The sequence below is a fragment of the Phyllobates terribilis genome, unplaced genomic scaffold (genome assembly GCF_046119375.1).
Source record: "Phyllobates terribilis strain yellow unplaced genomic scaffold, ASM4611937v1 Scaffold_11__3_contigs__length_659146591, whole genome shotgun sequence".
NCBI lineage: Eukaryota > Metazoa > Chordata > Amphibia > Anura > Dendrobatidae > Phyllobates > Phyllobates terribilis.
The window spans coordinates 529094318-529119424 of record NW_027362771.1 but is presented as its reverse complement, the minus strand read 5'-3'; the positions used below and the strand labels follow the sequence as shown (position 1 = coordinate 529119424).

The 25107-nt window shown below is 46.5% G+C and overlaps 1 protein-coding gene across 1 annotated transcript in view; it reads right to left on the bottom strand.

Annotated features, from left to right (window-relative positions):
* Nucleotides 1-25107, bottom strand: part of LOC141167323 (zinc metalloproteinase-disintegrin-like berythractivase) — a 139450-nt gene that overhangs the window by 60263 nt on the left and 54080 nt on the right. The window contains exons 11-12 of the mRNA XM_073654746.1: nt 24051-24181; nt 20041-20218 (exon numbers count right to left, since the gene is read on the bottom strand). Of these exons, the coding sequence (XP_073510847.1) occupies nt 20041-20218; nt 24051-24181 (309 nt within the window). The remainder of the gene's footprint in view (nt 1-20040; nt 20219-24050; nt 24182-25107) is intronic.

Here is a 25107-nt window from a genome sequence, read left to right as displayed (position 1 = left end):
CGCACCACCACTTTATTTAAAAAAATGTTTCTCCTATTTTCCACCCCAAAATTTGTGATGTGTCTTATGGTCTGGTGCATCTTATAGTCCACAAAATACGGCAATTGTCTTTCATTATTGTCAAAAACTTGTCTCCTTTGCTGGACCTGCAGGTTTCTGGTCCCCAAGGGACAGGAAGTAGGATGGTAGTTGAAGTCCCCCATAATAGTTACTTCTCCCTGATTCGATGTCTCATTTATTTGCTTTATGAGGATATTTTCTGCTGGTTCCATTATAACAAACCCATATTAGTATTTTATTATTATTTCTCCCCCCCTTATCTCCACCCAGAGGGACTCTATATACTATATTATCATGAAGGATGGGTATAAGGGACGATTTTACGTATAAGCAATCCCACCCCCCTCGCTTATTTATACAGTCTTTCCTGAATAGACTATAGCCCTGTAAATTAATATCCCGGTCATAGTTGTCGCCCAGCCAAGTCTCCGTTATCCCCACAATATAATTTTTTTCCAACAAAATTAATTCTAATTCCTCCTACTTGTTGATGATGATGCTGTCATTAATATACTGTACATACACTAAATGTACAGTACAGACCAAAAGTTTAGACACACCTTCTCATTTTAAGATTTTTCTGTATTTTCATGACTATGAAAATTGTACATTCACACTGAAGGCATCAAAACTATGAATTAACACATGTGGAATTATATACTTAACAAAAGTGTGAAACAACTGAAAATATGTCTTATATTCTAGGTTATTCAAAGTAGCCACCTTTTGCTTTGATGACTGCTTTGCACACTCTTGGCATTCTCTTGATGAGCTTCAAGAGGTAGCCACCGGAAATGGTTTTCACTTCACAGGTGTGCCCTGTCAGGTTTAATAAGTGGGATTTCTTGCCTTATAAATGGGGTTGGGACCATCAGTTGTGTTGTGGAGAAGTCAGGTGGATACACAGCTGATAGTCCTACTGAATAGACTGTTAGAATTTGTATTATGGCAAGAAAAAAGCAGCTAAATTAAGAAAAACGAGTGGCCATCATTACTTTAAGAAATGAAGGTCAGTCAGTCCGAAAAATTGGGAAAACTTTGAAAGTGTCCCCAAGTGCAGTTGCAAAAACCATCAAGCGCTACAAAGAAACTGGCTCACATGAGGACCACCCCAGGAAAGGAAGACCAAGAGTCATCTCTGCTTCTGAGAATAAGTTTATCCGAGTCACCAGCCTCAGAAATCGTAGGTGAACAGCAGCTCAGATTAGAGACCAGGTCAATGCCACACAGAGTTCTAGCAGCAGACACATCTCTTCAACAACTGTTAAGAGGAGACTTTGTGCAGCAAGCCTTCATGGTAAAATAGATGCTAGGAAACCACTGCTAAGGACAGGCAACAAGCAGAAGAGACGTGTTTGGGCTAAAGAACACAAGGAATTGACATTAGACCAGTGGAAATCTGTGCTTTGGTCTGATGAGTTCAAATTTGAGATCTTTGGTTCCAACCACCGTGTCTTTGTGCGACGCAGAAAAAGTGAACGGATGGACTCTACATGCCTGGTTCCCACCGTGAAGCATGGAGGAGGAGGTGTGATGGTGTGGGGGTGCTTTGCTGGTGACACTGTTGGGGATTTATTCAAAATTGAAGGCATACTGAACCAGCATGGCTACCACAGCATCTTGCAGCGGCATGCTATTGACGCGCCCCTGGGCCTGTGTCGCGCTGCGGTGCGCACGCGGGAGCTTACCCGGAGCCGGATCCGTGGAGGGTTGTAATCTCGTGGCGGTGACCCGGTCCGTGCCCAGGGAGTCAAACTAGACGGCAGTCTATTAGTAGTAAATAGTTGATGACTACGCCACCCGTTGAGTGCAGCCAGGAAGCTGCTGCTGCAGGGCAGACCGCTGAGGCCGGTGGTAGGATTGTGCAGCGTGATAGTATAACCCCCAACGGGAGGGGTATGGCCTCAGGGCAGCCGACGTGGATGATGGGGGTAGCAGGAACCACTCAGAGACGGTACGGTGTAGTTCAGGGTCTTTACTGGTAACAACGACAGACCCTCCCGGAGTACTTGCTAGCAAACGGGGCCTGGTCAGTCTTTGAGCAGATGGGATCTCCCCTGGCCAGGCGTAGTTGTAGGCCTCCCAAACTGACTGTACTCTTCTGGCTACCTTGCTAGAAGCTGATGTAAGTAGCCCACGTCCCTGAGTGTACCGTGTGGTGCTCACCCGTATGGCCGGTGACTCGGGGCCTTCTAATGGCTTCCGCTCCACGATGGCGGTGCTGGTCCCACGCGTGTGACCGTGCCTTCGGGCTTCTGGGCCAGAGGACCTGAAATCCCCTGCCCGACGGATTCTGCTGCTGGGTAGGAGTTAGTCCCCACAGCCTCGGACTCCGGGTCCGGTAAAGAATCTTCTTAGTCAGGGCGAGCTCTGTAGCTGCCAGCCCCTGACTCCTTGTAACTCTGCTGTTTCCTATGCTGCTTCTCTTCTCCACTCTCCTTGTCTGACTCACCCTGCCTCAGCCCCGGGTTTATACAGGGGAAGTTCTTCCCCTCCCAAGACTGGGCAGGAGGTGTGGCATGCACAGGATCCCTGACCAAAGGACCTCCCACCTGCTCTCAGACATAATATCTCTATCACTGTGGCAACCAGACCCCTGGGGTGTCACATTCCCCCCTAGTGAAATTTAGTACTCCGGGACTAAACACATTTAGAAAAACATAACAAAGTATAACAATAACAATACTATAAGAAAAACACATAAGATGGTTACGGCGTGTCCGCAACCGGATGCAGTCTTTGAAGAAAAGCAAAGGTGTCCATTTCACCAACACAGGGAGACGTAACCAGGTAGGGGTCTGTCCTACCCCGAGTCCTTAACAGTCTCTAGTCCATCCTGGGTTACGCTCCAACTATATACAAGGATTCCCGGTAAATCCACCAAGGTTTCCTAAAAATAACTAGAAACACAAAATTATACACAAGCAACAAGACACAGAAAAACATAAATAAAACAATTTATACACTTTAAATTCTCCAGCTTGCGGGTAACTGGCCTCTAGTGGCCCGAGTGGACCTACGGAGCTGACTGTCTGGCCCTGAACTACAGGGTGTAGGAGCTGTCAAGGGTAAACTGGGCAGCTGTCTACCGGCTCTTTGTCTCACTAGGGGTACGGCAGGCTCACTATAAGCAGAGGGTTGATTCTCCTGTTCTGCTTGTGTGGAGTCTTCTGCCTCCTGGACCGGCTGTTCTTCCAGCTCTACCCGTTGCTCCGTAGGTTCTTGGGATGATGGTTGGAGGAAGGTGAGTACGGGTACCACAACTGCACCATTGACTTGAGTCCAAGACTGAGGAAAGTCCCCGAGCACGGTACTAACCATATCTTCCCTTTCTTCCACGGGTCGATGGTCTTCTTGTTCCTCTTCAGGGTTCCTCAGTTGTTCGGGACACTTCTTCAGGTGGTCCCGGGATACAATGGCTGTGGTTTCCCCTCCGTCTTTACTGATGGTACAGACCTTTGGGTTCTCGTGGCTTGAGGGCAGTACGGTGTACGGGTCCTTCTCCCACTGGTCGTCCAACTTGTGGAGCCGTCTCTTCCTCTTCAAGACCTGCTCTCCGGGTACCAGGGGAACAGCGGGAGCATACTGGTTGTAAGTTTTCTCTTGTCTTTCCCTAGCCTGACAGAGACTTCGCTCCACGCTCTCCTGTACTCTCCGGTACTGCTGCTGCCTCTCTGTGTCCCAGTCTGTTTCTGGTGAAGTGTCCTCGGGGGTCAGGACTCCCATTTCCAGGTCAACAGGTAACTTACCAGGTCTTGCCCTCATTAGGTAAGCCGGGGTACAGTTGGTGGAACCTACCGGGATGTGGTTGTATAGGTCCACCAGATCGGGCAACTTTTCAGGCCACAGACTGCGTTCTTCCAGGGGCAACGTTTTTAGAAGATCCATTACCACCTGGTTCATTTTTTCACAAAGTCCATTAGTCTGCGGATGGTAGGGTGTCGTCCTTATCTTCCGGCAGCCATACAGATTGCAGAATTCCTGAAAGACCTCCGCTTCAAAGGCAGGTCCCTGGTCCGTCAGCACTTGGTCCGGGTACCCGTGTGGACGGCAGAAGTGCTGCTGGAAGGCTCTAGCTGCTGTTTGAGCCGTTAAGTCCTTGACGGGGACGACAACCAAGAACCGGGAGTAATGATCCACGATGGTTAACGCGTAGACGTAGCCACTTCTGCTTGAGGTCAGTTTTACATGATCCAAGGCTACCAGTTCCAACGGTTGCCGGGTGACGATGGACTGCAGGGGAGTCTTCTGGCTGGCTCGGTCCTTCCTTCTCAGGTTGCACGGGCCACAATCTCTGCACCACTTCTCGATGGTTCCCCTCATGCCTACCCAGTGGAACCGCTCGCGCAGCAGGAACTCCAGCTTTTTCCACCCAAAGTGTCCAGCTCCGTCGTGGTATGCCTCCATCACCATGGCTGCGTCTCTTCGTGGCACCACTACTTGCCAGAGTAATTCATGCGTCCGGGAGTTAACCATTCTGCGGCACAACTTCCCTTTGTAAAGGAACAGTCGACTCTTCTCTGCCCATAGTTGTTTGGCTTCCTCCGGAGCGTCTGGTTCAAGGCGAGCCTCCGGCCGAGTCAGCATCTCCTTCACCAGTCGGACGGCAGGGTCGCTGTCTTGCGTTTCCGCCCAGTTGTAGTGGGGTAAGGGGTTCAACGTAGGAGCCTGCTTACTCCTTACCCGGTGGGAATAATGAATAGTCCCATGACGGTGGAACGCAGGGAGTTCAACTTCTTCCAGTCCCTCCGGATCTTCTCCTCCGTCCGGCAGGTTGGGCATCCTGGACAGGGCGTCCGCGTTGGTATTGGAGCGTCCTGCCCGGTATTTAATTGTGAACTCGTAGTTGGACAGACGGGCCATCCACCTCTGCTCCAGGGCACCGAGTCTTGCCGTGTCCAGGTGTGTCAGCGGGTTGTTATCCGTGTACACGGTGAACCGGGAAGAAGCGAGGTAATGCTTAAAGCGCTCAGTGATTGCCCATACTACGGCCAGGAACTCTAACTTAAATGAGCTGTAATTCTCGGGGTTCCTTTCGGTGGGTCGCAGTTTTCGGCTGGCGTAGGCGATTACTCGTTCCTTCCCCTGCTGGATCTGGGACAGTACGGCTCCTAGCCCGATGTTACTGGCGTCGGTGTAGAGGATAAAGGGCTGGCTATAATCCGGGTACGCCAGGATTTCGTCCCCCGTGAGGGCCGTCTTCAGCTGGCGGAAGGACTCTTCTTCCAGCTCTTCCCATTTGAAGGGCGGCTTCTGGTTCTTGGCCTTCCGGGACTGGCCTATCAGGAGGTCCTGCATAGGTGCTGCCTTTTTGGTGAAACCGGGAATAAACCTTCGGTAGTAGCCTACCAACCCGAGGAACTGCCGCACTTCTTTTACGCTGGAGGGGCTTGGCCATCCCTTAATTGCGGTGATCTTATCGGGGTCGGGAGCCACTCCGTCAGCGCTCACCACGTGTCCCAGGTACTGCACCTTTGGTTTCAGGAGGTGACACTTGGAGGGTTTCACCTTTAGGCCGTAACTCGCCAGAGCCTCGAACACTTCCGCCAGGTGTTTCAGGTGGTCCTCATACGTCTTGGAATATACGATGACATCGTCCAGGTACAACAGGACCGTCTCGAAGTTTCTGTGGCCCAGACAACACTCCATTAGGCGTTGGAAGGTTCCTGGTGCGTTGCAGAGTCCGAACGGCATGCAGGTGAACTCGCTAAGTCCCATCGGGGTGGTGAATGCGGTCTTCTCCCGGTCCGCCTCTGCTACAGGAACCTGCCAGTACCCGCTAGTGAGATCCAAGGTAGAGAAGAAGTTAGCAGATCTTAAAGCAGCCAATGACTCCTCTATCCTTGGTAAGGGGTACGCATCCTTGTGTGTGATACGGTTGATTTTCCGGTAATCTACACACATCCTCATGGTGTTGTCTTTCTTTTTGACTAAAACTAATGGGGCTGCCCAGGGGCTACAACTATCCCGGATTACCCCAGCCTCCTTCATATCTCTAAGCATCCCCTTGGCGTGTTGGTAATGTGCAGGGGGTATGGGTCGATACCTCTCTTTTATGGGAGGATGATCTCCCGTGGGGATGCGATGTTCTACCCCCTTGACTCGCCCGAAGTCTAACGGGTGTTTACTAAACACTCTCTCATACTCTTGAACCACCCGATAGACTCCTTGTTTCTGATGTGAGGGAGTGGAGTCAGTACCCAAATGTAGTTGCTGACACCAGTCCTCCATGTCTTTCTTAGAGCCGTTACCTTCCTCCGGGTGAGATGGAGGCAAGGGTTCCACAGATTGTATAGAACTTTGATTAGTGGTATATAATTTGGCTAGCGTGGCATACCGGGGCAGGTACACTTCCCTCTCCCCGATATTTATTATGCGAATGGGCACCCTCCCATGGCGTACATTGACCACCCCCCGTGCTGTCAAAATGGTGGGCCTACTGTCTGAGTAAACTGGTTCTACCATTGCCTGGTAATCTCTACCTCTCAGACCAATAGCTGCCCGGCACCAAATCATCATTTCACTTTTTGGGGGCATGGCAATAGGAAAAGGGTCACACATTCTTACGCTACCAATCTCACCGCCGGAGAGTTCCACTTGTTGCCGTTGCATCAGTGCCCGGATCTCTTTCTGGAGCACCCGCTGCTCGCCGGAGCTGGCATTCTTGGCAACCTGCTGTAAAAGGAAAATCACCTCTGCAAGACAATTTTCAATTACATTAGTTCCTAGAGTTATTTTTGGGTGACTCTCATGTTTATCGATATCTACAATGATCAGTCCCTGTGCGGCCAGTTTGACTCTACCAATTTTGATGGTCACCTCTTTAAATCCGATCTGTGGCACGGGCTGACCATTGCTGGCGATGATACTCAAGTCGTCGTCGGGGTAGCGGGTAATATCCGAGTCATTCCAGTACTGCTTGAAGAGCACGTACGGGATGGTGGTGACCTGTGACCCGGTGTCCAGTAGGGCACTCATGGGAATGCCATCCAGTACCACAGGCAAGACTGGACGTCCTCCCACATATCTGTCGCGCCAGTTCGATGGGCCTGGTGATCTTTTTCCTGGGGGTTGGCCCTCTACCCCAGGTTGTGCCCGTTTAAAGAACAGTACCTTGCCATATGTCCGGGTTGATTGCAGCGGCGGCAGATGGGTCGTCCGTCCTCACTGTATTGGTCACTGGATCTTCCTCTGGCCGGTGGGGTCCTCCTTGGTCGACGCCACGGGATGTCCTCCGGTCCGGATGCCAGCTGGATCTTCCCTGGGGTGGAAACCTGTAAAGACTGCACAGTTCGGGTTAGCGCAGCAACGCTCTTAGCTAGCTCTTGGACCTGATGGTGTAGGTCTGGAGCCGGGTCATTGTCCAAAGCCTGCGCATCAGCTCCCACAGGCCCTGCTGACAAGGGCGCCGCCTCCTGGTAGTAAGTGGTAGTGGGGCGTCTGTGGGTCACAACGCCACCTGGTGCCGGTTCTCGGAGCACCCGGATGGCTCTGTCCTTGAACTGTGCAAAGTCCAGATGGGGATCCTGTAAGGCCATTGCCCGCAACTGGGTTCGGTGGGCATTGCAATATAAACCCTCTATAAATTGTTCAGTCAACAGCCTGTCCTCGTTTCCCACCCCATCAGGGTCGGTCTGCTTTATGGCCCTCAGGGCCTCTTGTAGGTTTAGTGCATAGTCCCTTATACTCTCATGCGCTCGCTGCTTGCACCCGTAGAATCTAAGCTTAATCTCGGCTGAGGTGCGGGTATCAAAGGTGTCCTTCAGCCGGGTTAGTATCCCTGCGACAGTCTTCCTCCCAGGTGGCCAGGATTTTACTTCCCTTTTGGCTGCCCCGGTTAGTTGGGCCACCAGGATGCTCACTTTTTGCTCTTCTGTGAGGGGGTACACCTGGAAGAGGCTATCCAGCTTTTCTCTAAAGTCATGCAGGGTATGTGACTCCCCTGAGTACTGGGGTAGCCAAGCTGCTCCCGGGATATAGGGCATGGTGAAGGGCATAACTGCAGCAGCGGTAGCGCTGGCGGGGGTTGAGGCAGTGAAGCTCTCCTCCGTATCCGACATCTTCCTCCCCCCTAGTGGACCGTGGCCTACCTTGCGATGATCCTCTTCCGTAGGCCGCGGCTCCGCAGTGGATCGTCAGGGTTGAGGACCTTCCGTCGCGCTCCTGTGACGTCGGCGTCTGCTGGGCTCCTTCCAGGACCTTACGCAACGTCCGGACGTGAGGCGGGGCTTCAGTTCTCGCGCGCTTTCGGAGTCCACGCCCCTCTTCTTCCCGCGCGGCGTCCTCAAGATGGCGTCCAATGGCGGGAAAACTCCACGGATGGCGGGAAGAAGGTCGAAGATGGCGCCGGATGGCGGGAAACCTTCACCACTGGTAAGTTTGAACAGTCTTTGCTTTTCAGGCACGCAGTACCCGGTGGTTGCGGGCACGAAATCCTGCCGACTACGCCAAAGTTGACGCGCCCCTGGGCCTGTGTCGCGCTGCGGTGCGCACGCGGGAGCTTACCCGGAGCCGGATCCGTGGAGGGTTGTAATCTCGTGGCGGTGACCCGGTCCGTGCCCAGGGAGTCAAACTAGACGGCAGTCTATTAGTAGTAAATAGTTGATGACTACGCCACCCGTTGAGTGCAGCCAGGAAGCTGCTGCTGCAGGGCAGACCGCTGAGGCCGGTGGTAGGATTGTGCAGCGTGATAGTATAACCCCCAACGGGAGGGGTATGGCCTCAGGGCAGCCGACGTGGATGATGGGGGTAGCAGGAACCACTCAGAGACGGTACGGTGTAGTTCAGGGTCTTTACTGGTAACAACGACAGACCCTCCCGGAGTACTTGCTAGCAAACGGGGCCTGGTCAGTCTTTGAGCAGATGGGATCTCCCCTGGCCAGGCGTAGTTGTAGGCCTCCCAAACTGACTGTACTCTTCTGGCTACCTTGCTAGAAGCTGATGTAAGTAGCCCACGTCCCTGAGTGTACCGTGTGGTGCTCACCCGTATGGCCGGTGACTCGGGGCCTTCTAATGGCTTCCGCTCCACGATGGCGGTGCTGGTCCCACGCGTGTGACCGTGCCTTCGGGCTTCTGGGCCAGAGGACCTGAAATCCCCTGCCCGACGGATTCTGCTGCTGGGTAGGAGTTAGTCCCCACAGCCTCGGACTCCGGGTCCGGTAAAGAATCTTCTTAGTCAGGGCGAGCTCTGTAGCTGCCAGCCCCTGACTCCTTGTAACTCTGCTGTTTCCTATGCTGCTTCTCTTCTCCACTCTCCTTGTCTGACTCACCCTGCCTCAGCCCCGGGTTTATACAGGGGAAGTTCTTCCCCTCCCAAGACTGGGCAGGAGGTGTGGCATGCACAGGATCCCTGACCAAAGGACCTCCCACCTGCTCTCAGACATAATATCTCTATCACTGTGGCAACCAGACCCCTGGGGTGTCACACTATTCCATCCGGTTTGCGTTTAGTTGGACCATCATTTATTTTTCAATAAGACAATGACCCCAAACACACCTCCAGGCTGTGTAAGGGCTATTTGACCAAGAAGGAGAGTGATGGGGTGCTACGCCAGATGACCTGGCCTCCACAGTCACCAGACCTGAACCCAATGGAGATGGTTTGGGGTGAGCTGGACCGCAGAGTGAAGGCAAAAGGGCCAACAAGTGCTAAGCATCTCTGGGAACTCCTTCAAGATTGTTGGAAGACCATTTCCGGTGACTACCTCTTGAAGCTCATCAAGAGAATGCCAAGAGTGTGCAAAGCAGTCATCAAAGCAAAAGGTGGCTACTTTGAAGAACCTAGAATATAAGACATATTTTCAGTTGTTTCACACTTTTTTGTTAAGTATATAATTCCACATGTGTTAATTCATAGTTTTGATGCCTTCAGTGTGAATGTACAATTTTCATAGTCATGGAAATACAGAAAAATCTTTAAATGAGAAGGTGTGTCCAAACTTTTGGTCTGTACTGTATTTTTCTCTATCTCTATTCCTCCTCTCTGAATTGACTGTTCTAATCTTTTCCCCAATTCCAGCCCCACTTTCAACTAACCTTCACTACCTTCACCTAATTCCCCTCCTATACATTAATTGCCTTCCCCCAGTCCCCTGTTTAAACCCTATACATTAATTGACCTCCCCCAGTCCCCTCCAACCTTCTCGCCATTCTTTCCCCCAGCACAGCTGCACCATTGATGTGCAGCCTATCCCTACCATAGAACCTGTAGCCAACAGAGAAGTCGGCACAGTTCTCCAGGAAGCTAAAGCCCCCCTTTCTACATCAATTCCTGAGCCACTTATTCACCTCCCTAATCTCCTTTTTCTTCTCTGGTGTGGCACATAATGCTTGTACTATTTCAGAGAATACTACCTTTGAGGTCCTTGCTTTAACCCCTTTACAGCCTGGGGCGTAATAGTACGCACCAGGCTGTCACCCCCTGTTCAGAGCGGGCTCCGGCGCTGAGCCCACACTGAACCGGGCACATGTCAGCTGATTATTACAGCTGACATGTGCCCGCAACAGCCGCGGGTGGAATCGCAATCCACCTGCTGCTGTTAACATGTTAAATGCCGCTGTCAATCTCTGACAGGGGCATTTAACAGCACCGTGCCAGAAGCGCGTCACTTACCCCACCCATCGGTGACCCCGTCACGTGATCGCGGGTCACTGATGGGTGGGCATGACAACCCTGGGTGTGCAGCAGACCCTAGTGGTTGTCATGTACTGATCGCTATGAGTGCCACCTAGTGGTCGGCGCTGATAGCACAGGAGCATTTCTGCTACAAAGAGGTGATCTGCTCATCACCTCTATGTAGCAGAGGCGATCGGACAGTTGCTGCTTCTAGTCTCCTATGGAGACTATAGAAGCAAGCAAAAAAGTGTGAAAAAAAATGTTTTTAAAAATATTAAAAAAATTAAAAATATATAAACGTTTAAATCACCCCCTTTTCGCCCCATTCAAAATAAAAAAAAATTTAAAAAACCCCACATACACATATTTGGTATCGATGCGTTCAGAATCGCCCGATCTACCTATCTATAAAATAATAATTAATACGATCGGTAAACGGCATAACGAGAAAAAAATTCTAAACGCCAGAATTACATTTTTCGGTCGCCACAACATTGCAATGAAATGCAATAACGGGCGATCAAAACATTGGATCTACCCTAAAATAGTATCAATAACAACTTCAGCTTGGCGTGCAAAAAATAAGCCGAAAAATGGAGATGCTATGGGTCTTGGAAAATGGCGCCATTTGTTTTTTGCAAACTTTGGATTTTTTTTTTCACCACTTAAATAAAAAAGAACCTATAGATGTTTGGTATCTACGAACTCGTAATGACCTGGAGAATAAGAATGGCAGGTCAGTTTTAGCATTCAGTGAACGTGGTAAAAAAATTTAAAGAAAAACATCTGTGATATTGCACTTTTTTTTGCAATTTCACCGCACTTGGAATTTTTTTCCCGTTTTCCCGTACACGATATGGTAAAACCAGTAATGTCGTTCAAAAGTACAACTCGTCCCACAAAAAATAAGCCCTCACACAGCCATATTGACCAAAAAATATAAATGCTATGGTTCTGGGAACAAGGGTAGCAAAAAACGAAAATGCAAAAACGGAAAATCCCAGGGTCCTTAAGGGGTTAAGCTTTTAGCCTAATTTTCTGGAATAATTTTTAAGGATCTCCCACCTCCCTCTAACTTTGTCATTGGGACCAATGTGCACCATGACTGCTGGTTTTTCACCAGCACCTCCCAGTAATCTGTCAATTTGATCAGTGACGTGCCAAACTCGAATGCCAGGAAAACAACACACGGTTCAGCGATCCCTGTTTTTATAAAAATCACCATTTCTGTTCCTATAATAATGGAATCCCACACTACCAGCACCTGTCTGACTTGTCCTGCACTCCTATTTTACTCCTTACTAGAGCAGACACTCCTCTGGCTTGCAGAGGATATGTCTTGTTGCAGCAGTGCTACCCTTGTACTGATACACCCCACATCTGCCAACTTAGTAAACTTGGTGGGGTGTGCCATATCAGGACTAGCCTCCCTAAAACTCTTCCCTCTACCCTGCCTTCTGTCACCCAGCTAGGTGCCTCCTTGTTCTGCAGCTACATACTACCATCTTCCACATCTTCCTCAGTGAGTGTCTGTTTTGTGAGTAGCAAACTCGTTTCCAAATTGTAAATGGATCTTAGTGTTGACAGCTGCTCATTTAGATCAAGTACCTGGGCTTCTGAATGTACAACGTGCACACATCTCGCACAGCAGAATGCACCCTCAAATGGCTGTTCAAGGATTGCATACATGCGACAAAATGTATACTGGATGGCCCTATAAAAAATGGAAATTGTTTTCCTAATGGGGATTGCAGAAGACACAAATAAAAACAAGTAAATATAAACAGTGAATTAATATATGTTATTCCCTTCTAAATTTCTTGAATCCAAAGGCACTGAATTTCAAGTCAAACTTAAGCTACACCACACTTAAAACAAACCACTCGCAAGTTTGTTCACTTACTATTTCAGTTGCTTTTACTTAGCTGCAATACAACCTGCAACTCACTGCAATGTTTGCAAATGATGGTAACAATGTTTGATAGGAGGGATTCGAGGATGGAGAAAGCCAAAGGGCTGGATACAGTGTCATCCTGCATCAGCTTATTGCAATTAGTCTATAAACGGCTATTTTTTTGTGGAAAGCCAAACCTTATTACCAGGAAAGATATTGGGAACAGGTTAATGGTGTCTGCCAGCACTCTTCTTTGCTTTAGCTGCAACTCTAGCCAAATTGGATTGCACGTCAGTCCAGCAGTTATGAATGTCCTGAGAGATACTGTTCACATACAGAAGTTGACTCGGTGCAATTGGCAGAGAAAGACAAAGCCCTTGAGATCTTGATGAAACTATCTACTACTATGACCAAGATGATAGTGAACCCTTGAATCTCAGGAACATCTGTAACAATATCCATAGAAATCACAGCCCAGGTCTCTTGTGGTATAGCTAGAGGTGGAAGAGGACCAAGAACCACTTGATAGTGATAGTGATAGTGGGAACTGCGCATGACTGAGGATAAGATGCCAAAAATTCTTTGATGTCTTGTTTCCATTTGGGCCACCAGTAAACACAGGAAAGGAGTTTAGCATTTTGTTTCACACCTGGTTGAACAACAAGAGAATGGGCCCAAAATAATAATAAAAAAAAAAACATTTTTAGAGGCATCATATGGATCAAAGCGCCTGGATAGAGCATCAACCCTGTGTTTTTTCCTGACTGCTCCTACACCAAAGAAGAGGCATCTAATTCAAGGAAAAAGACCCTTACACATCAGGGTGGTGTAGAACAGGAGGAGTAGAAAAAGATTCAAGTTACTTGAAGGGTAGAACAACAAAATCTGATCAATTCCATTAGCAACCTTCTGAGTGAGGAGCTACAACTTGAGAGTAATTGTTCATGAACTAACAGTAATAATTTTTGAGCTTTGAGACCAGCGGATTGTAGTAAATCCAAAATAACGGAAATTCTCTCTGGGTCTATATACACACTTCCAGATGAGATGGTGTGTCCAAAAAAAGTAATTCACAACCCTGAAAGAGACAATATTTCAGCTTGGCAAAAAAAAATATTCTGATAGTCTTTGCAAAATGAAGTAGACATGAAGACAATGTAAATCCAAGTCTCTGGAGAAGATTAGGATGTCATCCTTACAGACTAATACATAACAACATAGGACAAAATGTATTAACAAAATGCTGGAACACAGTGCATGCATGCATAGATCAATAGGCATAACGAGATATTCATATCGTCATAATGACCATCACGGGTGTTGAATGCTGTCTTCCATTTATTGTGGATTAGATTGTAGGCTCCACACAGGTCTAACAGCTTTGAGATGAGGGGTAATGGAGAACGGTCTTTAAAAGTGATTTTTTTCAGACCACGATAGTCTATGCATAGTCTCAGAGATCCATCTTTCTTTTTTACAAAGAAGCATGCACTGGCCAGAGAAGTAGATTTTCATAAGAACCCCCATTCCAGATTCTCTATAATGTAAGCAGACATCACCTCCGTCTCAGGGAGAGATAGTTTATTCTCTATCTCTCTGGGTATTCTGTCAATTGTGGAGGTAGCATCTTGACCTTTTGCTTAGAAGAAAACATCTTTGAGGCAGGCAAGTTGGTGGTAATAGAAGCAGAGCAGAGTTTCAAAGAAGGTGGATGAGGTAGGGTTTTAAAGCAATATTGGAAGCAAGATGATCCCCACTGGGCGATCTGGTAGAATGACTAACCAATAACTGGAGTATGTAGCCTTAGCTGTGGAAGTCCCAAAATCACCGAGGCATCAGAAAGTGGCAAAACCAAAAAAGAAATGTCCTCAATGTGTAATGCTATAATCTGAAAAGTCACCTTCTCAGTCCAGAATTTAATATGAACACCAGGAATTGCGGAGCCATTCGCGGACATCTGCTTTAGTGGCGTTCAGCCTTCTGGCTAGAGAGAGGGTAACAAAATTCTGTGCAGCTCTGGAATCAATAAAGAAAATTAGGGGATCTGGAGAGAAAATAGCCATAGGCACATCAAATTTATGCTTAATGGAGAATAATGTCAACCCCAAGGTGATCCCTCCTTTGCCTAGTTTCTGAAGTTTCTCTGTTTGGCTTTTGCCTTGCAATAGTCTATGCGAGAACTACCCCTATCACCAAATTATAGACAAAGTCCTCCAGTAAGGCAATGGGATCTTCTGTCCGACAACAATTTTTTTCCGGCCAATTTGCAATGGGTTCCCTCTGAGAAGTAGATTCCGAAGAAGGAATGCTAATCTTGAGCTTTCTCCCTTTACCCCTCCTTAAAACATAAGTCTACTTGGTTGGAAAAAGAAATTAGATCATCAAGAGAAGACGACTAATCCATACCAGAAAATACGCCTTTGATCTGACCACATAGGCCGGCATAGAATATTGCCAGGCCATTTCAGCAGTCAGGGCTCAGAACAAGGAGGCATACCTTCTAAGTAGTTGGTCATCTGTTTAAGACAAAGTATGGAGTCAGCAGCTGACTGAACATGACCTTGTTTATCAAAGACTCTACAGAAGGTGGTGAGGTAAGATGGTAGACAATACACCATAGGATCATCTTGTTCACATGATGCCCAAGACAATGCATCTCTAGATAATAACGAAAAAATATATGTCACTTTCAATTGGTCACAAAAAAGTTGTTAGGGAAAAAGTTCAAAATGCATGGTGCCTTAGTTCCCAAAGCCTCGGCAAACCTTAGGATCTCCATCAAAATTGGCAAGAGTAGGCAAAAGTGGAGATGTTTCCCAAAATGGATGTCCCAATTACTCGATAATAGAAACAGGGCCAATATTGTTGCACAAAGTATTGATATGCATATACAGTACATAATGTTATGGAGTATTTATGTAGATAGCTAAAAAACTCTAGCTATCTACATATATACTATTTGGCGTAATACAGTATATGTTCTTACAGCTTACTAATAGTGTTGATTTGGTCTATACATATCAATACTTTTTGCTATGTTATGGGCTTTGTTTCTGTTATCTCTACTTAACCGCCAGTAATATTAAAGATACTAGATATGATAGATTTCATATGCTATATACCATCATACAGCAGAAATCTTTGATTATTGTTGCATACCTTTGTTTTTGTGGCCTGTTGTCAGATTTCTTGTTTCACTTATTTGACAGCCATTCTTTCTGTTTTTTACTCTTCTACACTGTGTGCAGAATTATTAGGCAAGTTGTATTTTAGAGGATTATTTTTATTATTGATCAACAACTATGTTCTCAATCAACCCAAAAGACTCATAAATATCCAACCTTAATATTTTTGGAAGTTGGAGTGGTTTTTTTTTTAGATTTGGCTATTTTAGGAGAATATCTGTTTGTGCAGGTAACTATTACTGTGCAGAATTATTAGGCAACTTAATAAAAAACGAATATAATCCCATCTCACTTGTTTATTTTCACCAGGTAAACCAATATCAGTCCACAAAATTTAGAAATAAACATTTCTGACATGCAAAAACAAAAACCAAAAAAATTAGTGATCAGTATAGCCACCTTTCTTTATGATGACACTCAACAGCCTTCCATCCATAGATTCTGCAGTTGCTTGATCTGTTTTCAATCAACATTGCGTGCAGCAGCCACCACAGCCTCCCAGACACTGTTCCGAGAGGTGTACTGTTTTCCCTCCCTGTAGATCTCACATTTTATGATGGACCACAGGTTCTCTATGGGGTTCAGATCAGGTGAACAAGGGGGCTATGTCATTATTTTTTCTTATTTTAGACCTTTACTGGCCAGCCACGCTGTGGAGTAGTTGGATGCATGTGATGGAGCATTGTCCTGCATGAAAATCATGTTTTTCTTGAACGATACTGACTTCTTCCTGTACCACTGCTTGAAGAAGTTGTCTTCCAGAAACTGGCAGTAGGTCTGGGAGTTGAGCTTCACTCCATCCTCAACCCGAAAAGGTCCCACAAGTTCATCTTTGATGATACCAGCCCATACCAGTACCCCACCTCCACCTTGCTGGCGTCTGAGTCAGAGTGGAGCTCTCTGCACTTTATTGGTCCAGCCTCTGGCCCATCCATCTGGCCCATCAAGAGTCACCCTCATTTCATCAGTCCATACAACCTTTGAAAAATCAGTCATAAGATATTTCTTGGCCCATTCTTGAAGTTTATCTTATGTTTCTTGTTCAAAGGCGGTAGTTTTTTAGCCTTCCTTACCTTGGCCATGTTCCTGAGTATCGCACACCTTGTGCTTTTTGATACTCCAGTAACGTTGCAGCTCTGATATATGGCAAAACTGGTGGTGAATGGCATCTTGGCAGCTTCATGCTTGATTTTCCTCAATTCATGGGCAGTTATTTTGCGCCTTTTTTAGCCAACACGCTTCTTGCGACCCTGTTGGCTATTTGCCATGAAACGCTTGATTGTTCGGTGATCACGCTTCAAAAGTTTGGAAATGTCAAGACTGCTGCATCCCTCTGCAAGACATCTCACAATTTTGGACTTTTCAGAGCCCGTCAAATCTCTCTTCTGACCCATTTTGCCAAAGGAAAGGAAGTTGCCTAATAATTAAGCACACCTTATATAGGGTGTTGATGTAATTAGACAACACCCCTCCTCATTACAGAGATGCACATCACCAGATTTACTTAATTGGTAGTTGGCTCTCAATCCTATGCAGCTTGGAGTAGGACAACATGTATAAAAAGTATCAAAGTGATCAAAATAGGCATTTGCCTAATAATTCTGCACGTGGTATATTATGTAATTGTAGCGCCCCGAGGGCTCGGTTGCTACAGGGGTATTGCACCTCATCCAGAGGTGTGATATTTCACTCCCAGGTAAGGATGGAGTGTGGACCAGGGCTCAGTTAGCTGCACACACACACACACCCCATTTCCGGGGGACAGCTTGACGGTGCTCCCAGCTGCGGGCACAACTGACCATGTCCCTGACTGGAGTGGGGAGGGGGGAAGAGAACCCAGTGGTGTAGGAGCAGAAAGGGGTTGGTTTCTGGAGCACAGGAAGGAGCTCATTGGGTGCAGGTCACCTGAGCTCAGACACAGAGAAGCAGATAAAAAGAGAGGGGAGCCATCTTAAGTGAGCGCAAAGTAGTTCAGTCAAAGCAGAAGGGAGAGAGAGCCGACAGGGAGCAGCGGCTCAGGCTGAGCTTGGCTCCACGAGGCAGGCCTAGAGAGAAGGCCGGGGCCAGAGAGGAGAAGAGGAGAAGGAGAAGGAAGGAAGGAGAAGAGACAGAGGAGTGGAAGGGCTCCAGAAACAAGAAGGCAGAAGGGACCCTAAGAGTGCAGAACGGTCAGCAACTGTTGCATACCCCATTATACCGGGTGGAAGGGTCAGGCTGTGGAAAGGTACCGGATCCCTAAGTTGGTGGAGGCGAATCTACCCTCAGCCAAGAACCAGAGGTTGTGACCATTTATTGGTGCGACCCCCCCCCCCCCGCTAAACCTGCTAGGAAGGCACCATATAGGATAGCGGGAAGTGATGGTCAACGTTTACCCGACACAGTCCGGAGTAGCCGGACAGAAGTCAGGACACTGGTGGGGCACGAGAGGCCAGAGAAAGGACAGAAGGGGGTCCTGTGCCATACTCCTGAATTGTCTGGGGGTTGACCGAGCTCCTCACCTGGTGGACGCAGTGCGGCTCAGGCGGTCCTTGCTGACAGAAGTGACTTGGATAACAACTGTGAGTAAAAGACCCTGGACTGCATCATTGGACTCTGTGTGATTTCTGCTGCGCCTGCACCATCACCCCCAGCATCCACCTATACTGCCCTGAGGCTACACTCTTTCCGTGGGGAGTTATCCTACCCCTGTGTTGCACCCCAACACCAGCCTCAGCGGTCTGCCTCGCAGCGGCGGTCATCTCTGACCGCAATCCACGGGTGGCGTAGTCGGACATTCACAAATCTATAAATAGACTGCCACAGCATTTGGTCTGACCACCCTGAGCCACGGGATCGGGTTGCCACTACTACCCCCCAGCATCGTACTGAAGCTCGGTTCCGGGTACCCCACGGCCCAGGGGGCGAGTCATAATGACCATATATCACTTCTTGATGGTGCATCTAACTAATATATACTATTACCTGTTAATTCAATGCCATGATCAAGGTCCATATGAGAAGGAAACATTGGGCATTTTGGACAATTATGCTGACACCCCAATAAATCTTCTTCTTATTTGTCTTCAATAGATACTAGGCTAAAACTGAACTGTCTAGTGTCCTAGGAGAGGGAATGGCTCAGTAGGCAAAGCCAACACTCTTTTTCACCTAGTGTCAAGCCTCCTATTGGCAGATTGTATACCCATGCTACTAAGGAGTATTCCCTTTTTTCAAGCATTTTCCTATAACAATATATTCTTAGAGGAAAACAAAGCATTAAAAAGGAACAAGTGAACAAAAACTACCACAAAAAAGGAGAAAATGCTTATAAGCAGTGGTGAACTACATGACATTTTTAAAACAATGCTTTATCAAAACTGTGTGAAATACGTCTAAAGCTAGCCATACGTGTTAGAAAGTTGTCAGGCAAACATTGGTTCAGTGGACAGTTCTCTATTTAGACTCTTCCATATACATTCATTTGTCTTCAAGGTGAAAAGAGGAGAAAGCCATTGCCAAAAACTTTTGCCAATGGCTAATCTTCTCTGAAAACAAAAGGATCAGGCATTGAAATTCCAATTAGCAATTGGTTGTTTGACAGACTTTTATATAATGTGTATTAAGGTCTTAAAGGGGTCATCCAGTCTTCAGAAGTCTGCAGTCACTCTATGCGACTGCAGACTTCTGGATCCTGAGAGTGTGCAGTGCATACGCTGTAAGGATTCCACTGGTATTGTCAGTGAAAACAGGCAGTCACGTGACCACAAGTATGCAATTTGCATACATGCGGTCACACATCAACTAGACATGCTTGGCTTCTCTTAATTCACTTGTATTGAGAGAAGCCATGAAAGTCTAGTCGGAATGTGACCACCCACTCTCACAGGCAAAAATCGGTGAATCCTGATAGCGTTCACACAGCACACTGTCACGATTCAGAAGTCTGAAGTCACAGAGTGACAAAAGACTTTTATCTGAAGACCCAATAACCCCTTCAAACGACCCTTCCTTTACACAAGTTTAATGAACACTGATTGATGAGCGAATAAATTCGCAAGACCCTAGTCCAACAGCCACATCAGTAGTCTTTAAGCCCCGTGAACCATCTCCTACCTTCCAGAATCTTAGGCAGCTTTTTGGATTTGCAGGTCTGGCATGATGTCATTGTTGCGGTGTGACACATGCATAGGTCTTGCCAATTTATTCGCTCATTTCTACTGATGAGATAGGTGGTCATTTTTATGCTTGCGTAAACAGTGCACTCAACAAACATCATACATAGCAGCTGATACTACAGTGGTCCTTACCAGGGGTTCACCACAGTCACACTGCTCCCCATCTTCAATGAATTTATTACCACACACAGGGGGAGTCAGCAGTTGTGAGGTCTGAGGCATATTTAACAAGCAGTCTGGAAAGAAATTATAGATGAAGGTCCTCATGTCTGCTTTGCTGCAGCTGGTGAACGCGAGCGGAGGTTTATAACTGGAATGATAAACACATTGGATTATATGGGTGACTGATTGTGACTGCACAAGATCTGCAGACAATGGTGTTACACCCAAATCTTCAGGCTGGGAACACACGGGGCACGCCTAATGGGTTTACTAATGAAGAAAAACAACCATTAGCATTTGTAGAAAGTACAGTACATTGGCCCCATAGAAAAACAGAAAAACTTTAAAGGGATCACAATCAATATTGACCCTCATCAACAACTCTGGGGGCCCAATGTCAATTGTAATGTATGCGATCCATGACAGTGTAAGGTAGACGTTGGTGAGCTGTAGCCCCTGCTCGCTTTGACACCCTACAGACAAAGTGTGTCCTCCCTCTAGTGTGCAGCTGTGTATGTGGTGTCTCCCACTTACTTCCGGCCAGCCGGCCTCTTCTGACTCCAGGGGTTCGTCTTCTGGAACCAGGGCAGTAATCAATTCAGAGAAGACAAAGTTCATAAAAACAACCAGAACTTTACTTGGTAACTGGCAGTTTTTACAGTATTTATAGGCAGGTATAAAGGATAAGGACCAACTGGTTGTCTTCTTTCCCAAAGGTACTTCAGTCCTAGCTCTCAATCTAGGTCAAGCATCTGTGTTGCTTTCTTCTCTAGACCTAGAGACTCTTTCTCACCAATCACAGTATATCTGGATCCCATTTCTCTCCACCTCTGAGTACTTGAGTCCTAACTTCTTCTGCAGCTTTGCAGGCAGTATGTGCCCCCAGGCCCCCGACGACTTTCTTGAGGTTCTTAGGCCAGCTAAGGGGAATCTTGTGGAAGGATTCTTTGGCGATCCACTGTGAGTGATACTAGGCCCACATGTACCCTAGCAGCCACTATATAGCCTGTCAGCTCTCTGAAGTACTGCACACTTCTGACTGTGCTCACTTCCCACACTAGACACTAGCACTTAGTACCCCCTCCCTCTACTCTGCCGGCTGTCACAGACCAAACTGCAGCCCCAGAGGGTTCTAACTTTGGGAATAGGTTTTTAACCCTTTTAGTGTCAGGGGGAAGATTATCTCCTTCACCACTACTACAACAGTGTCACATGTGACTGAGTTTTATATCCATTGCTGCCTTTATTATGCAAATTGGTTGGCTTATTAAGAATGGTGTTTCATAGTCTTGAACCTATAGCCCACTGGAGAAAGGTGAGCAAAATTTGTTAAGAGGAGCACCCCTCTTAATAACTCAGTCTTATCTTTTCAGCTGCCTGCAGGCCAGAAAATGAAAGCGAATTAGTCAGCAGATTTTCGCTATGTAATCTGACAGCAGCTTGATGTAGGTGCAGACACCCTGATTCCATAAATGTATCACTTTAACCCCTATACCCCCGGGCCATTTTCCGTTTTTGCGTTTTCGTTTTTTTCTCCCCTTGTTCCCAGAGCCATAACTTTTTTATTTTTTGGTCAATATGGCCATGTGAGGGCTTATTTTTTTGCGGGACAAGTTGTACTTTTGAACGACATCACTGGTTTTACCATATCGTGTACTGGAAAACGGGAACAAAATTCCAAGTGCGGTGAAACTGCAAAAAAGGTGCAATTCCACAGTTGTTTTTTTGCTTTTTTTACCATGTTCACTGAATGCTAAAACTGACCTACCATTATTATTCTACAGGTCTTTACGTTCGTAGACACGAAACATGTATAGTTTCTTTTTTATTTAAGTGGTAAAAAAAACCTCCAAAGTTTGCTAAAAAAAAAAAAAAAAAAAAAAACTGGTGCCATTTTCCGAGACCCGTAGCGTCTCCATTTTTCGGGATCTGGGGCCGGATGAGGGCTTATTTTTTGCGAGCTGAGCTGAAGTTATTATTGATACCATTTTTGGGTAGATCCGATGTTTTGATTTTATTGCAATTTTGCGGTGACCAAAAAACCGTAATTCTGGCGTTTCAAATTTTTTTCTCGTTACGCCGTTTACCGATCGGATTAATTATCTTTTTATATTGATAGATCTGGCGATGCGGCGATACCAAATATGTGTATGTGTTTTTTTTTTTTATTGTTTTATTTTAAATGGGGCGAAAGGGGGGTGATTTAAACTTTTATATTTTTTCAATATCTTTAAAAACATTTTTTTTTTTTTTTTTATGCTTCAATAGTCTTCATAGGAAACTAGAAGCAGCACTTGCCTGATCGGCTCTGCTGCATACAGGCGATGAGCAGATCGCCTGTATACAGCAGATTTGCTCAGTTGCTATGAGCGCCCACAACTGGGCGGCGCTCATAGCAATCTGGCCATGACAACCACAGTGGTCTGCTGCAGACCCCAGGTTGTCATGCCAACCTATGAGTGACCCGCGATCATGTGACGGGGTCACCGATGGGCGGAGCCAGTGACGCGCTTCTGGCGCGGCGATGTTAAATGTGGCTGTCAGAGATTGACAGCGGCATTTAACTGGTTAACAGCCGCGGGTGGATCGCGATTCCACCCACGCCTGTTGCGGGCACATGTCAGCGGTATAGATCAGCTGAAATGTGCCTGGTTTAGCGCGGGCTCAGCGCCGGACCCCGTGCTAAACAGGGGGTTATGAAGTGGGGCGTACTAATACGCCCCACGTCATAAAGGGGTGAAAGGAATCTGTCAGCAGGTTTTTGCTATTTAAACTAAGGACAGCATGAATGGGAGGAGACACATATAAGATATTAGAAAAAACTTTTTGACAGTGAGGGTGATCAATGAGTGGAACAGGCGGCCACGAGAGGTGGTGAGTTCTCCTTCAATGGACTTCTTCAAACAGAGGCTGGACAGATATCTGTCTGAGATGGTTTAGTGAATCCTGCATTGAGCAGGGGGTTGGACCAGATGACCCAGGAGGTCCCCTCCAACTCTACCATTCTATGATTCTATGACACAGATTTCAGCAATGTGTCACTTATTAGGCTGTGTGATGTTTTTTCAATACAATGAAAGTTTTATAACCTGGATATTATCACTGCCTGGACTACAGTTCATGGGAGCTCTGGTCCGACCATGTCCCCTCCTCTCATAAGCAGCTTACTTTCAATTGACAATGTACACAGAAAGCTGCTGTGGTTTGGGTGGTCAGCTTTTGAGCTCTGCTACATCTAAAAGCTCTGATTTTCCTATAACTGCTGAAGCCAGTAAATGAAGTGGTACATTGTTGCAATCAGGGTCTCTTTCCCTACATTTTTCTGCTCTGAGATGAGAAAGCAAAAACCTGGTGACAGATTCCCTTTAATTTACTAGATGTAGCAGTTGTGATACAATTACAGTTTTCTCTGCTACAGATCTAGCAGAGCTCGGAATGCTGAGCTCTGTATAACCCCGCCCACACCACTGAATGGCAGCGTTCTGTGTAAACTGTATATTGACAGAGCTGCCAATCAGTGTTTAGACAAGAGGCATGAGACACATAGTCCTCTTGTGATAATCTCCTTCTGATCAAACACTGATTTTATTGAAACAGCAAAACACAGCCTAGTAAGTGACACATGCCTGGAATCAGGGTCTCTGCCCCTATACCATGCTGCTCTGAGATTACATAGCAAAACCTGCTGACAGATTCCCTTTAAAGCTACGTCAACAATTAGCTTGCATAGCCTTCAGTAATAAAGTACCTTAGCTTTCTGCCATACATTACCCAAATATTACTTGGAACAAATTTTACAAGTTTTTGATGCCAGAAAACTGGCAAAAAGGGGATCATAAATCTCCACCCCCCCCCCCCCAGAATTGTAGAAAATGAGAAGATGATTTGTATTTTAATAAACATTAATTAGAATATAATCAATTGTCTTTAATCCAGAAGCATCTATAAGGTGTAGGATGAATTGAAGTTGATGCTTTTACCTGAGGACTGCACTCATGACACAGACTGAAGCTTCACATGTACAGGTATTTAAGTCATGATGCATTCCCAAGTTATGGCCCATCTCATGTGCCACTGTGGAACCAACGGAAGCAGCAAAAATGCTGTGATCCTGGAGGAAAGAAAACAGCTGTGTAATCAATGTGATTGATGAGAAAATATTTAATCAAGCTTACAGTAAAAGTATTAAAACTAGAATGATATAAATAATAAATTGGACCCATCATGCTACACATGCTATTCACTAAACCACTAAACAGACAAAACCTTAAATAAAAACAAAGTGATCAAATACCCGTCAGTAAATAAATAGCAATAATGCATGAAAATAACATAGAGTACTTAGTTAGTTCTAGCCACCCCACCATGTCAAGGTGACCCTATCCAGGATGGTCCTAACCTCTAGTATTAAAACCTTACCATATGTCAAATGACATAAATATGAATAAGGGCTGAGCAGGACTGAGACCCCGACTAATGGACGCCGAGCCATGGGAAGCTATATACCCACAATGTCCAGCTCAAAGAAAAGGGAGGCCACACCCTTATTTGCACAGAGAGGAAAACCTAAAGAGAAGAACTGGAATATAAGTTGGTATGCATGAAACATGTAGGCGCATGTTCACATTGGCCACTAAACAGACAAAACCTAAGATAAAAACAAAGGGAGCAAACTACTAGTCTTATTTTACTATGGACACTGCACTGGTCTTTTACCAGGGTGGACTTCTTATAGAAATGTGTCATATCCATTGCAGACAAATCTGGTCTAGCTCAGGAATTGTCTTCTTAAGTGTATGTGCACACGGTACGCCTTTGCTGCGGCAAATAAGCACGGATTTGGCACCAAAAACGCATTGCAAGCAATTCCTGATCGTGTGCACATACCCTTGAGTTCATCTATTGGAAAGCCAAGGTCAATTAGGACTTAACCTTTTGCTACCAGAGCTTAAAATAAAAAGTTACTGCTCTTTTGACAATTAGCAAATGTTTTATGGTCACTTACATTCATAAGGACCATCAGTGAAAGGCATACAG